The following is a 13,969-nucleotide window of genomic DNA, read 5'->3' on the forward strand; positions in this document are numbered from 1 at the left end:
ACTGTACTGTACCTTACTGCCCTGTACTGTACCTTACTGTCCTGTACTGTACTGTACCTTACTGTCCTGTACTGTACCTTACTGCCCTGTACTGTACCTTACTGTCCTGTACTGTACCTTACTGTACTGTCCTGTACCTTACTGTCCTGTACTGTACCTTACTGTACTGTCCTGTACCTTACTGCCCTGTACTGTACTGTACCTTACTGTCCTGTACTGTACCTTACTGTACTGTCCTGTACCTTACTGTCCTGTACTGTACCTTACTGTCCTGTACTGTACCTTACTGTCCTGTACTGTACCTTACTGCCCTGTACTGTACCTTACTGTCCTGTACTGTACTGTACCTTACTGTCCTGTACTGTACCTTACTGTCCTGTACTGTACCTTACTGTCCTGTACTGTACCTTACTGTCCTGTCCTGTACCTTACTGTCCTGTCCTGTACCTTAATGTCCTGTACTGTACCTTAATGTCCTGTCCTGCACCTTACTGTCCTGTACTGTACCTTACTGTCCTGTACTGTACCTTACTGTCCTGTCCTGCACCTTACTGCCCTGTACTGCACCTTACTGTACTGTCCTGCACCTTACTGCCCTGTACTGTACCTTACTGTACTGTCCTGCACCTTACTGTCCTGTCCTGTACCTTACTGCCCTGTACTGTACCTTACTGTCCTGTCCTGTACCTTACTGCCCTGTACTGTACCTTACTGCCCTGTACTGTACCTTACTGTAATGTACTGTCCTGTACCTTAATGTCCTGTACTGTACCTTACTGTCCTGTACTGTCCTGTACCTTAATGTCCTGTACTGTACCTTAATGTCCTGTCCTGCACCTTACTGTCCTGTACTGTACCTTACTGTCCTGTACTGTACCTTACTGTCCTGTCCTGCACCTTACTGCCCTGTACTGCACCTTACTGTACTGTCCTGCACCTTACTGCCCTGTACTGTACCTTACTGTACTGTCCTGCACCTTACTGTCCTGTCCTGTACCTTACTGCCCTGTACTGTACCTTACTGTCCTGTCCTGTACCTTACTGCCCTGTACTGTACCTTACTGTCCTGTACTGTACCTTACTGCCCTGTACTGTACCTTACTGTACTGTCCTGCACCTTACTGCCCTGTCCTGTCCTGCACCTTACTGTCCTGTACTGTACCTTACTGCCCTGTCCTGCACCTTACTGTCCTGTCCTGTACCTTACTGTCCTGCACCTTACTGTACTGTCCTGTACCTTACTGTACTGTACTGTACCTTACTGTCCTGTCCTGCACCTTACTGCCCTGTACTGTACCTTACTGCCCTGTCCTGTCCTGCACCTTACTGCCCTGTACTGTACCTTACTGTCCTGTACTGTACCTTACTGCCCTGTCCTGCACCTTACTGCCCTGTACTGTACCTTACTGTCCTGTCCTGTCCTGTACTGTACCTTACTGCCCTGTACTGCACTTTACTGTCCTGTACTGTACCTTACTGCCCTGTCCTGCACCTTACTGCCCTGTACTGTACCTTACTGTCCTGTCCTGTACTGTACCTTACTGCCCTGTACTGCACTTTACTGTCCTGTACTGTACCTTACTGTCCTGTACTGTACTGTACCTTACTGTACTGTACTGTACCTTACTGCCCTGTACTGTACTGTACCTTACTGTCCTGTCCTGTACCTTACTGGCCTGTACTGTACCTTACTGTCCTGTCCTGTACCTTACTGGCCTGTACTGCACCTTACTGTCCTGTACTGTACCTTACTGCCCTGTACTGTACCTTACTGTCCTGTCCTGTACTGTACCTTACTGTCCTGTACTGTACCTTACTGTCCTGTACTGTACCTTACTGTCCTGTCCTGTCCTGTACCTTACTGGCCTGTACTGTACCTTACTGCCCTGTACTGTACTGTACATTACTGTCCTGTACTGTACCTTACTGTCCTGTCCTGTCCTGTACCTTACTGTCCTGTACTGTACCTTACTGCCCTGTACTGTACCTTACTGTCCTGTCCTGTCCTGTACCTTACTGCCCTGTACTGTACCTTACTGTCCTGTCCTGTCCTGTACCTTACTGGCCTGTACTGTACCTTACTGCCCTGTACTGTACTGTACCTTACTGTCCTGTACTGTACTGTACCTTACTGTCCTGTCCTGTCCTGTACCTTACTGTCCTGTACTGTACCTTACTGCCCTGTACTGTACCTTACTGTCCTGTCCTGTACCTTACTGGCCTGTACTGTACCTTACTGTCCTGTACTGTACCTTATTGCCCTGTACTGTACCTTACTGTCCTGTCCTGTACTGTACCTTACTGTCCTGTACTGTACCTTACTGTCCTGTCCTGTCCTGTACCTTACTGGCCTGTACTGTACCTTACTGCCCTGTACTGTACTGTACCTTACTGCCCTGTACTGTACTGTACCTTACTGTCCTGTCCTGTACCTTACTGGCCTGTACTGTACCTTACTGTCCTGTACTGTACTGTACCTTACTGTCCTGTACTGTACCTTACTGCCCTGTACTGTACTGTACCTTACTGTCCTGTACTGTACCTTACTGTCCTGTACTGTACCTTACTGCCCTGTACTGTACTGTACCTTACTGCCCTGTACTGTACCTTACTGTCCTGTACTGTACCTTACTGCCCTGTACTGTACCTTACTGTCCTGTACTGTACCTTACTGCCCTGTACTGTACCTTACTGTCTTGTACTGTACCTTACTGTCCTGTACTGTACTGTACCTTACTGTCCTGTACTGTACCTTACTGTCCTGTCCTGCACCTTACTGTCCTGTACTGTACATTACTGCCCTGTACTGTACCTTACTGTCCTGTACTGTACCTTACTGTCCTGTACTGTACCTTACTGTCCTGTACTGTACCTTACTGCCCTGTACTGTACCTTACTGTCCTGTACTGTACCTTACTGTCTTGTACTGTACCTTACTGCCCTGTACTGTACCTTACTGTCCTGTACTGTACTGTACCTTACTGTCCTGTACTGTACCTTACTGCCCTGTACTGTACCTTACTGTCTTGTACTGTACCTTACTGCCCTGTACTGTACCTTACTGTCCTGTACTGTACTGTACCTTACTGCCCTGTCCTGTACCTTACTGTCCTGTACTGTACCTTACTGTCCTGTCCTGTACCTTACTGCCCTGTACTGTACCTTACTGTCCTGTCCTGCACCTTACTGTCCTGTACTGTACCTTACTGTCCTGTCCAGTACCTTACTGCCCTGTACTGTACCTTACTGTCCTGTACTGTACCTTACTGCCCTGTACTGTACCTTACTGTCATGTACTGTCCTGTACTGTACCTTACTGTCCTGTACTGCACCTTACTGGCCTGTCCTGTACTGTACCTTACTGCCCTGTACTGTACCTTACTGTCATGTACTGTCCTGTACTGTACCTTACTGTCCTGTACTGTACCTTACTGCCCTGTACTGTACCTTACTGCCCTGTACTGTACCTTACTGCCCTGTCCTGTATCTTACTGTCCTGTACTGCACCTTACTGTCCTGTCCTGTCCTGTACCTTACTGTCCTGTCCTGCACCTTACTGTCCTGTACTGTACCTTACTGTCCTGTACTGTACCTTACTGTCATGTACTGTACCTTACTGTCCTGTACTGTACCTTACTGTCCTGTCCTGTACTGTACCTTACTGTCCTGTCCTGCACCTTACTGTCATGTACTGTACCTTACTGTCCTGTACTGTACCTTACTGTCCTGTCCTGTCCTGTACCTTACCGTCCTGTCCTGTACCTTACTGCCCTGTACTGTACTGTACCTTACTGTCCTGTACTGTACCTTACTGTCCTGTACTGTACCTTACTGCCCTGTACTGTACCTTACCGTCCTGTCCTGTACCTTACTGTCCTGTACTGTACCTTACTGTCCTGTACTGTACCTTACTGCCCTGTACTGTACTTTACTGTCCTGTACTGTACCTTACTGCCCTGTACTGTACCTTACTGTCCTGTCCTGCACCTTACTGTCCTGTCCTGTACCTTACTGTCCTGTACTGTACCTTACTGCCCTGTACTGTACCTTACTGTCCTGTACTGTACCTTACTGTCCTGTACTGTACCTTACTGTCCTGTCCTGCACCTTACTGTCCTGTACTGTACCTTACTGTCCTGTACTGTACCTTACTGTCCTGTACTGTACCTTACTGCCCTGTACTGTACCTTACTGTCCTGTACTGTACCTTACTGTCCTGTCCTGTACTGTACTTTACTGTCCTGTCCTGTCCTGTACCTTACTGTCCTGTCCTGCACCTTACTGTCCTGTCCTGCACCTTACTGTCCTGTACTGTACCTTACTGTCCTGTACTGTACCTTACTGTCCTGTCCTGTACTGTACCTTACTGTCCTGTCCTGTACTGTACCTTACTGCCCTGTACTGTACCTTACTGTCCTGTACTGTACCTTACTGCCCTGTACTGTACCTTACTGTCCTGTACTGTACCTTACTGCCCTGTACTGTACCTTACTGTCCTGTACTGTACCTTACTGCCCTGTCCTGCACCTTACTGTCCTGTACTGTACCTTACTGTCCTGTACTGTACCTTACTGCCCTGTACTGTACCTTACTGTCCTGTACTGTACCTTACTGTCCTGTACTGTACCTTACTGCCCTGTACTGTACCTTACTGTCCTGTACTGTACCTTACTGTCCTGTACTGTACCTTACTGCCCTGTACTGTACCTTACTGTCCTGTCCTGCACCTTACTGTCCTGTACTGTATCTTACTGTCCTGTACTGCACCTTACTGTCCTGTACTGTACCTTACTGTCCTGTACTGTACCTTACTGTCCAGTACTGTACTGTACCTTACTGTCCTGTACTGTACCTTACTGTCCTGTACTGTACCTTACTGCCCTGTACTGTACCTTACTGTCCTGTACTGTACCTTACTGCCCTGTACTGTACCTTACTGCCCTGTACTGCACCTTACTGTACTGTACTGCACCTTACTGTCCTGTACTGTACCTTACTGTCCTGTACTGTACCTTACTGCCCTGTACTGTACCTTACTGTCCTGTCCTGCACCTTACTGCCCTGTACTGTACCTTACTGTCCTGTACTGCACCTTACTGTCCTGTACTGTACCTTACTGTCCTGTCCTGTACCTTACTGCCCTGTACTGTACCTTACTGTCCTGTCCTGCACCTTACTGTCCTGTACTGTATCTTACTGTCCTGTACTGCACCTTACTGTCCTGTACTGTACCTTACTGTCCTGTACTGTACCTTACTGTCCTGTACTGTACTGTACCTTACTGTCCTGTACTGTACCTTACTGTCCTGTACTGTACCTTACTGTCCTGTACTGTACTGTACCTTACTGTCCTGTACTGTACCTTACTGTCCTGTACTGTACCTTACTGTCCTGTACTGTACTGTACCTTTCTGTCCTGTACTGTACCTTACTGTCCTGTACTGCACCTTACTGTCCTGTACTGTACCTTACTGTCCTGTACTGTACCTTACTGTCCTGTACTGTACTGTACCTTACTGTCCTGTACTGTACCTTACTGCCCTGTACTGTACCTTACTGTCCTGTCCTGCACCTTACTGTCCTGTACTGTATCTTACTGTCCTGTACTGCACCTTACTGTCCTGTACTGTACCTTACTGTCCTGTACTGTACCTTACTGTCCTGTACTGTACTGTACCTTACTGTCCTGTACTGTACCTTACTGTCCTGTACTGTACCTTACTGCCCTGTACTGTACCTTACTGTCCTGTACTGTACCTTACTGCCCTGTACTGTACCTTACTGCCCTGTACTGCACCTTACTGTACTGTACTGTACCTTACTGCCCTGTACTGTACTGTACCTTACTGTCCTGTACTGTACCTTACTGTCCTGTACTGTACCTTACTGTCCTGTACTGTACCTTACTGTCCTGTACTGTACCTTACTGTCCTGTACTGTACCTTACTGTCATGTACTGTCCTGTACTGTACCTTACTGCCCTGTACTGCACCTTACTGTACTGTACTGTACCTTACTGTCCTGTACTGTACTGTACCTTACTGTCCTGTACTGTACCTTACTGTCCTGTACTGTACCTTACTGTCCTGTACTGCACCGTACTGTCCTGTACTGTACTGTACCTTACTGTCCTGTCCTGTACCTTACTGTCCTGTACTGTACCTTACTGTCCTGTACTGTACCTTACTGCCCTGTACTGTACCTTACTGTCCTGTACTGTACCTGTCCTGCACCTTACTGTACCTTACTGTCCTGTACTGTACTGTACCTTACTGTCCTGTACTGTACTGTACCTTACTGTCCTGTACTGTACCTTACTGCCCTGTACTGTACCTTACTGCCCTGTACTGTAACTTACTGTCCTGTACTGTACCTTACTGCCCTTTACTGTACCTTACTGCCCTGTACTGTACCTTACTGTCCTGTACTGTCCTGTACCTTACTGTCCTGTCCTGTCCTGTACCTTACTGCCCTGTACTGTACCTTACTGTCCTGTCCTGTCCTGTACCTTACTGTCCTGTACTGTACATTACTGCCCTGTACTGTACCTTACTGTCCTGTCCTGTCCTGTACCTTACTGTCCTGTACTGTCCTGTACCTTACTGTCCTGTCCTGTCCTGTACCTTACTGCCCTGTACTGTACCTTACTGTCCTGTCCTGTCCTGTACCTTACTGTCCTGTACTGTACCTTACTGTCCTGCCCTGTCCTGTACCTTACTGTCCTGTACTGTACATTACTGTCCTGTACTGTACCTTACTGTCCTGTACTGTACCTTACTGTCCTATACTGTACCTTACTGTCCTGTCCTGTACTGTACCTTACTGTCCTGTACTGTACCTTACTGCCCTGTACTGCACCTTACTGTCCTGAACTGTACCTTACTCTCCTGTACTGTACCTTACTGTCCTGTACTGTACCTTACTGCCCTGTACTGTACCTTACTGTCCTGTACTGTACCTTACTGCCCTGTACTGTACCTTACTGCCCTGTACTGCACCTTACTGTCCTGAACTGTACCTTACTCTCCTGTACTGTACCTTACTGTCCTGTACTGTACCTTACTGCCCTGTACTGTACCTTACTGTCCTGCCCTGTACTGTACCTTACTGTCCTGTACTGTACCTTACTGTCCTGTACTGTACCTTACTGCCCTGTACTGTACCTTACTGTCCTGTACTGTACCTTACTGTCCTGTACTGTACCTTACTGCCCTGTACTGTACCTTACTGTCCTGTACTGTACCTTACTGCCCTGTACTGTACCTTACTGTCCTGTACTGTACTGTACCTTACTGCCCTGTACTGTACCTTACTGTCCTGTCCTGTACCTTACTGTCCTGTACTGTACCTTACTGTCCTGTACTGTACCTTACTGCCCTGTACTGTACCTTACTGTCCTGTCCTGTCCTGTACCTTACTGTCCTGTACTGTACCTTACTGTCCTGTCCTGTACCTTACTGTCCTGTACTGTACCCTACTGTCCTGTACTGTACCTTACTGCCCTGTACTGTACCTTACTGTCCTGTACTGTACCTTACTGTCCTGTACTGTACCTTACTGTCCTGTCCTGTACCTTACTGCCCTGTACTGTACCTTACTGTCCTGTACTGTCCTGTACCTTACTGCCCTGTACTGTACCTTACTGTCCTGTACTGTACCTTACTGTCCTGTACTGTACCTTACTGCCCTGTACTGTACCTTACTGTCCTGTCCTGTACCTTACTGTCCTGTACTGTACCTTACTGCCCTGTACTGTACCTTACTGTCCTGTCCTGTCCTGTACCTTACTGCCCTGTACTGTACCTTACTGTCCTGTCCTGTCCTGTACCTTACTGTCCTGTACTGTCCTGTACCTTACTGTCCTGTACTGTCCTGTACCTTACTGTCCTGTACTGTCCTGTACCTTACTGTCCTGTACTGTACCTTACTGTCCTGTACTGTACCTTACTGTCCTGTCCTGTCCTGTACCTTACTGCCCTGTACTGTACCTTACTGTCCTGTCCTGTCCCGTACCTTACTGTCCTGTACTGTACATTACTGTCCTGTACTGTACCTTACTGTCCTGTACTGCACCTTACTGTCCTGTGCTGTACCTTACTGTCCTGTCTTGTACTGTACCTTACTGTCCTGTACTGTACCTTACTGTCCTGTCCTGTACCTTACTGCCCTGTACTGTACCTTACTGTCCTGTACTGTCCTGTACCTTACTGCCCTGTACTGTACCTTACTGTCCTGTACTGTACCTTACTGTCCTGTACTGTACCTTACTGCCCTGTACTGTACCTTACTGTCCTGTCCTGTACCTTACTGTCCTGTACTGTACCTTACTGCCCTGTACTGTACCTTACTGTCCTGTCCTGTCCTGTACCTTACTGTCCTGTACTGTCCTGTACCTTACTGTCCTGTACTGTCCTGTACCTTACTGTCCTGTACTGTACCTTACTGTCCTGTACTGTACCTTACTGTCCTGTCCTGTCCTGTACCTTACTGCCCTGTACTGTACCTTACTGTCCTGTCCTGTCCCGTACCTTACTGTCCTGTACTGTACATTACTGTCCTGTACTGTACCTTACTGTCCTGTACTGCACCTTACTGTCCTGTACTGTACCTTACTGTCCTGTCTTGTACTGTACCTTACTGTCCTGTCCTGTACCTTACTCTCCTGTACTGTACCTTACTGTCCTGTACTGTACCTTACTGTCCTGTACTGTACCTTACTGTCCTGTCCTGCACCTTACTGTCCTGTACTGTACCTTACTGCCCTGTACTGTACCTTACTGTCCTGTACTGCACCTTACTGTCCTGTACTGTACCTTACTGCCCTGTACTGTACCTTACTGTCCTGTATTGTACCTTACTGCCCTGTACTGTACCTTACTGCCCTGTACTGTACCTTACTGCCCTGTACTGTACCTTACTGTCCTGTACTGTACCTTACTGCCCTGTACTGTACCTTACTGTCCTGTACTGTACCTTACTGTCCTGTACCTTACTGACAGAGAACACTCAGAAAACACAGTCCTGATGACTGACTCAGTAGAACAGAGAACACTCAGAAAAAGAATTGTAGACCTCCACAAGTCTAGTTCATCTTTGGGAGCAATTTCCAAATGCCTGAAGATACCACATTCATCTGTATAAACAATAGTACGCAAGTATAAACACCATGGGACCACGCAGCCGTCATACCGCTCAAGAAGGAGACGCGTTCTGTCTCCTAGAGATGAACATACTTTGGTGCGAAAAGTGCAAATCGTTCCCAGAACAACAGCAAAGGACCTTGTGAAGATACTGGAGGAAACAGGTACAAAAGTATCTATATCCACAGTAAAACGAGTCCTATATCGACATAACCTGAAAGGCCGCTCAGCAAGGAAGAAGCCACTGCTCCAAAACCGCCATAAAAAAGCCAGACTACGGTTTGCAACTGCACATGGGGACAAAGATCGTACATTTTGGAGAAATGTTCTCTGGTCCTCTGGTTCCTATGTTTGGAGGAAAAAGGGGGCGGCTTGCAAGCCGAAGAACACCATCCCAACCGTGAAGTATGGGGGTGGCAGCATCATGTTGTGGGGGTGGCAGCTTCATGTTGTGGGGGTGCTTTGCTGCAGGAGGGACTGGTGCATTACACAAAATAGATGGCATCATGAGGCAGGAAAATTATGTGGATATATTGAAACAACATCTCAAGACATCAGTCAGGAAGTTAGAGCTTGGTCTTAGTCTCTCAAATGTGTCTTCCAAATGGACAATGACCCCAAGCATACTTCCAAAGTTGTGGCAAAATGGCTTAAGGATAACAAAGTCAAGGTATTGGAGTGGCCATCACAAAGCCCTGACCTCAATCCTATAGAAAATTTGTGGGCATAACTGAAAAAGCATGTGGGAGCAAGGAGGCCTATAAACCTGACTCAGTAACACCAGCTCTGTCAAGAGGAATGGGCCAAAATTCACCCAACTTATTGTGGGAAGCTTGTGGAAGGCGACCCGAAAAGTTTGACCCAAGTTAAACAATTTAAAGGCAAGGCTACCAAATAGTAATTGAGTGTATGTAAACGTCTGACCCACTGGGAATGTGATGAAAGAAAGAAAAGCTGAAATAAATTATTCTCTCTACTATTATTCTGACATTTCACATTCCTAAAATAAATTGTTGATCCTAACTGACCTAAGACAGGGAATTTTTACGAGGGTTAAATGTCAGGATTTGTGAAAAACGGAGTTTAAATGTATTTGGCGAAGGTGTGTGTAAACTTCCAACTTCAACTGTATGTAAACCTCTGTGATTTAGCTATGCACTTACGCCTTAATATCCACCATATCAAACAAACTATTTCTCCTCAGCTCTGGACTCAAAGAAACACTGGGGAGTCAACTGAGCACAAACAACAACAACAATAATGCTGCTTCCGTGGAAACAGCATTATCTATCTACCAATGCAAAAAAAAAAAAAATATGATTTTGCAGTGACAATTAGTAAGAGGTGGAACAATGTTCCATCAGAGCATCCAAATGAAAAGAGAAAGAGAGAGGGATATCTATAGGGCTTTGACTGTGTGTGTGTGTGTGTGTGTGTGTGTGTGTGTGTGTGTGTGTGTGTGTGTGTGTGTGTGTGTGTGTGTGTGTGTGTGTGTGTGTGTGTGTGTGTGTGTGTGTGTGTGTGTGTGTGTGTGTGTGTGTGTGTGTGTGTGTGTACATCTGCATGTGTGTTGGTGTGTGTGAGAGAGGGAGAGAGATCTGATAGTGTGTTGGCTAACAAACTCCATTTTGTATTGCTGCTCGCTGCAACTGCAGTGGTTTCCATGGAGCTGTGTCTGAGAGAGGAGATTCAGCTGTTAGTCAATGCCCTCCCAACAGCCTCTCAGCTCAGCCCCTTAGCCCCAGCTCTGATTCTCTCTCGCTCTCTCTGCTTCTCTCTCATTCTCTGCTTCTTTCTCCCAGCGTGTCTCTCTCTCTCTCTCTCTCTCTCTCTCTCTCTCTCTCTCTCTCTCTCTCTCTCTCTGCGTCTCTCTCTCATACTGATTCCCTCTCTCGCCTCATTTATTCTCTCTCTTCTCTCTGCTTCTCTCTCCTTCTCTGCTTATTTCTCCCAGCTTCTCTCCCAGCTTCTCCCCCCCCCCCTCTCTCTCTCTCTCTCTGCATCTCTCTCTCCCTTTGATTCTCTCTCTCACCTCATTTATTCTCTCTCCTCTCTCTGCTTCTCTCCCTGCTTCTCTCTCTCTCTCTGCCTCTCTCTCTTGCCTCATTTACTCTCTCTCTCCTCTCTCTTAAACTCTCTGTACCAGTCTTGTTCCTCCTCTATTGCTCAGCCAATCCAGCTCTTTAGTTCACTCTCTTTCTCGCTCTGCCTCTCTCTCTCCTCCATGCTCTCTCCCTCTCTCACACACTCATCTCCCTCCCTGCTCTATCCCTCTCTCACACACTCATCTCCCTCTCTCTCTCCTCCCTGCTCTCTCCCTCTCTCACACACTCATTTCCCTCTCTCTCTCCTCCCTGCTCTCTCCCTCTCTCACACACTCATCTCCCTCTCTCTCTCCTCCCTGCTCTCTTCCTCTCTCACACACTCATCTCCTTCTCTCTCTCCTCCCTGCTCTCTCCCTCTCTCACACACTCATCTCCCTCTCTCTCTCCTCCCTGCTCTCTCCCTCTCTCACACACTCATCTCTCTCTCTCTCCTCCCTGCTCTCTCCCTCTCTCACACACTCATCTCCCTCTCTCTCTCCTCCCTGCTCTCTCCCTCTCTCACACACTCATCTCTCTCTCTCTCTCCTCCCTGCTCTCTCCCTCTCTCACACACTCATCTCTCTCTCTCTCTCTCCTCCCTGCTCTCTCCCTCTCTCACACACTCATCTCCCTCTCTCTCTCCTCTCTGCTCTCTCCCTCTCTCACACACTCATCTCTCTCTCTCTCTCCTCCCTGCTCTCTCCCTCTCTCACACACTCATCTCCCTCTCTCTCTCCTCCCTGCTCTCTCCCTCTCTCTAAATCCTCTCTGGTATCACGCCCATCCCATCAAGTCTTTTTTTCCACTCTCATTACAATAATTTCTTCATTTATTCCTCACCCAGCAACAGAAAAACACTCACAGTGCACCCAATAATTACTCCTTTTTGTATAATAGCAGCAAGCATGGTATCCACCATTGGGTAAACAGCATCAAACAAACACCTTTACATGTTAAGGTGCGTATGTCAACAACATACATATCTGGCCTACCAGAGGAGGCTGGTGGGGGGAGCTATAGGAGGATGGGCTCACTGTAATGGCAGGAACGGAGTAAATGGAACAGAGTCAAACATGTCATTTTCCTGTGTAGGACGTGTTAGACTCCGTTCCATCATTCCATTCCAACCATTACAGTGAGCCCGGTCCTCCTATAGATCCTCCCACCAGCCTCCTCTGAGGGCTGTCACAGGAAAACAGATCGTAGAGAAAAGCTCCAAAAACATCAGCAGAGCGATGGTAGAAAAGATGACCAAAGACGTTAGAGGTAGAGAGCCTTACCTAGTACTCCGACGCGGTAGTTCAGGGTGATCACGATGACGTTCCCGTAGCTGGCCAGGATGCTCCCGTCGATCATATTCCCGGTCCCCTCCATGTAGGATCCCCCGTGGATGTACACCATCACCGGTTTGGCCCCGGTGTCTCGAATGTCTGGAAGAGTTGTTAACCATTAACACATTCACATTGCCATCCTCTCTCTCGTCCAGAGCAGCAAGGGGTTTTAAACTCAAACACTCAGACAGAAAGCAGTGGGTGAAACACCACAGACACACACAGACACCTCCCAGGTACCAGCTACTCTATGATGGGATTAAGTCTAGGGACCTGTCCACAATGGCTCCCTATTTACTATTTAGTGCACTACCTTTGGCCAGGGGCTCTGGACAGAAGTAGTGCACTATGCCATTTCAGACGCACCCCCAAGTCAACTAGCCAGTGCGGATAGAAAAAGATTGGACTATGTCATTTTGGCATGATTTGACTTCCATTGAAAACCAGATACATGCTGAGTCATTATGTCGGGGGGAAAAGGAGAATCTGTCACCAGTCAAGAGTACCTGGGCTGGCGATGCAAGCTGGATGTTGTATAGTACATTAGAATTCTCCTCAGGTGAATCTAACTACAGCTTTATAATCCAATTTGTGTCTTGTTTTGGCCCCCACAAGACCAGTCTGTTTCCAACTAAAGAGCCTGATCTGTTCTGACAACATACCTGACACAGCTAATAAACACTGCTTATGCTAATCACTGTTGACAGTGATGAGCTAATAGACTATGCTATGTTTATCTGCTCACTGTACATGTTGTATGTACGTACAGTATATGAAACAGGATATACTACATATAGTATAATACAGTACAGTATATGAAACAGGATATACTACATATAGTATAATACAGTACAGTATACGAAACAGGATATACTACATATAGTATAATATAGTACAGTATACGAAACAGGATATACTACATATAGTATAATATAGTACAGTATACGAAACAGGATATACTACATATAGTATAATATAGTACAGTATACGAAACAGGATATACTACATATAGTATAATACAGTACAGTATATGAAACAGGATATACTACATGTATACAGTAGAATACAGTACAGGATATGAAACAGGATATCATATTGTCTAGTAAAAGGATGTGCTAATGGACTAAGCTTTCTTTGTCTACATACAGGCCAACTGAAGGCTTGTGTGTTTTATAGACTAAGCTTAGTTTGTCTAGTACAAGGCTGCTGTATGTGTTATACTGTCTCTAGTCAAACCATGGCGGATGAAATGTCCCTGCCCTGTTTCAGTTGTGTTTTTCAGAATGAGGTTCTGATTCAGAGCTGAGTCGGCCATACAGCGCAGCAGCTGAGAGATAATAAAATAACTCTACATGCATAGAGGAAGGAAAAGGCCCTGTGTGTGACAGCCTGGAAGAGGCTCTGAATTACTGCC

General features: G+C 46.9%; 1 protein-coding gene across 4 annotated transcripts in view; it reads right to left on the reverse strand.

Moving 5' to 3' along the window:
- The window catches only part of nlgn3a (neuroligin 3a), a 465,555-nt gene that overhangs the window by 285,258 nt on the left and 166,328 nt on the right, over positions 1-13,969 (reverse strand). For all 4 annotated transcript variants that reach the window (XM_055888135.1, XM_055888134.1, XM_055888136.1 and 1 more), the window contains one exon: positions 12,505-12,654. In XM_055888135.1, the coding sequence (XP_055744110.1) occupies positions 12,505-12,654 (150 nt within the window). The remainder of the gene's footprint in view (positions 1-12,504; positions 12,655-13,969) is intronic.

Source organism: Salvelinus fontinalis, chromosome 29, assembly GCF_029448725.1.
Source record: "Salvelinus fontinalis isolate EN_2023a chromosome 29, ASM2944872v1, whole genome shotgun sequence".
Lineage (NCBI taxonomy): Eukaryota > Metazoa > Chordata > Actinopteri > Salmoniformes > Salmonidae > Salvelinus > Salvelinus fontinalis.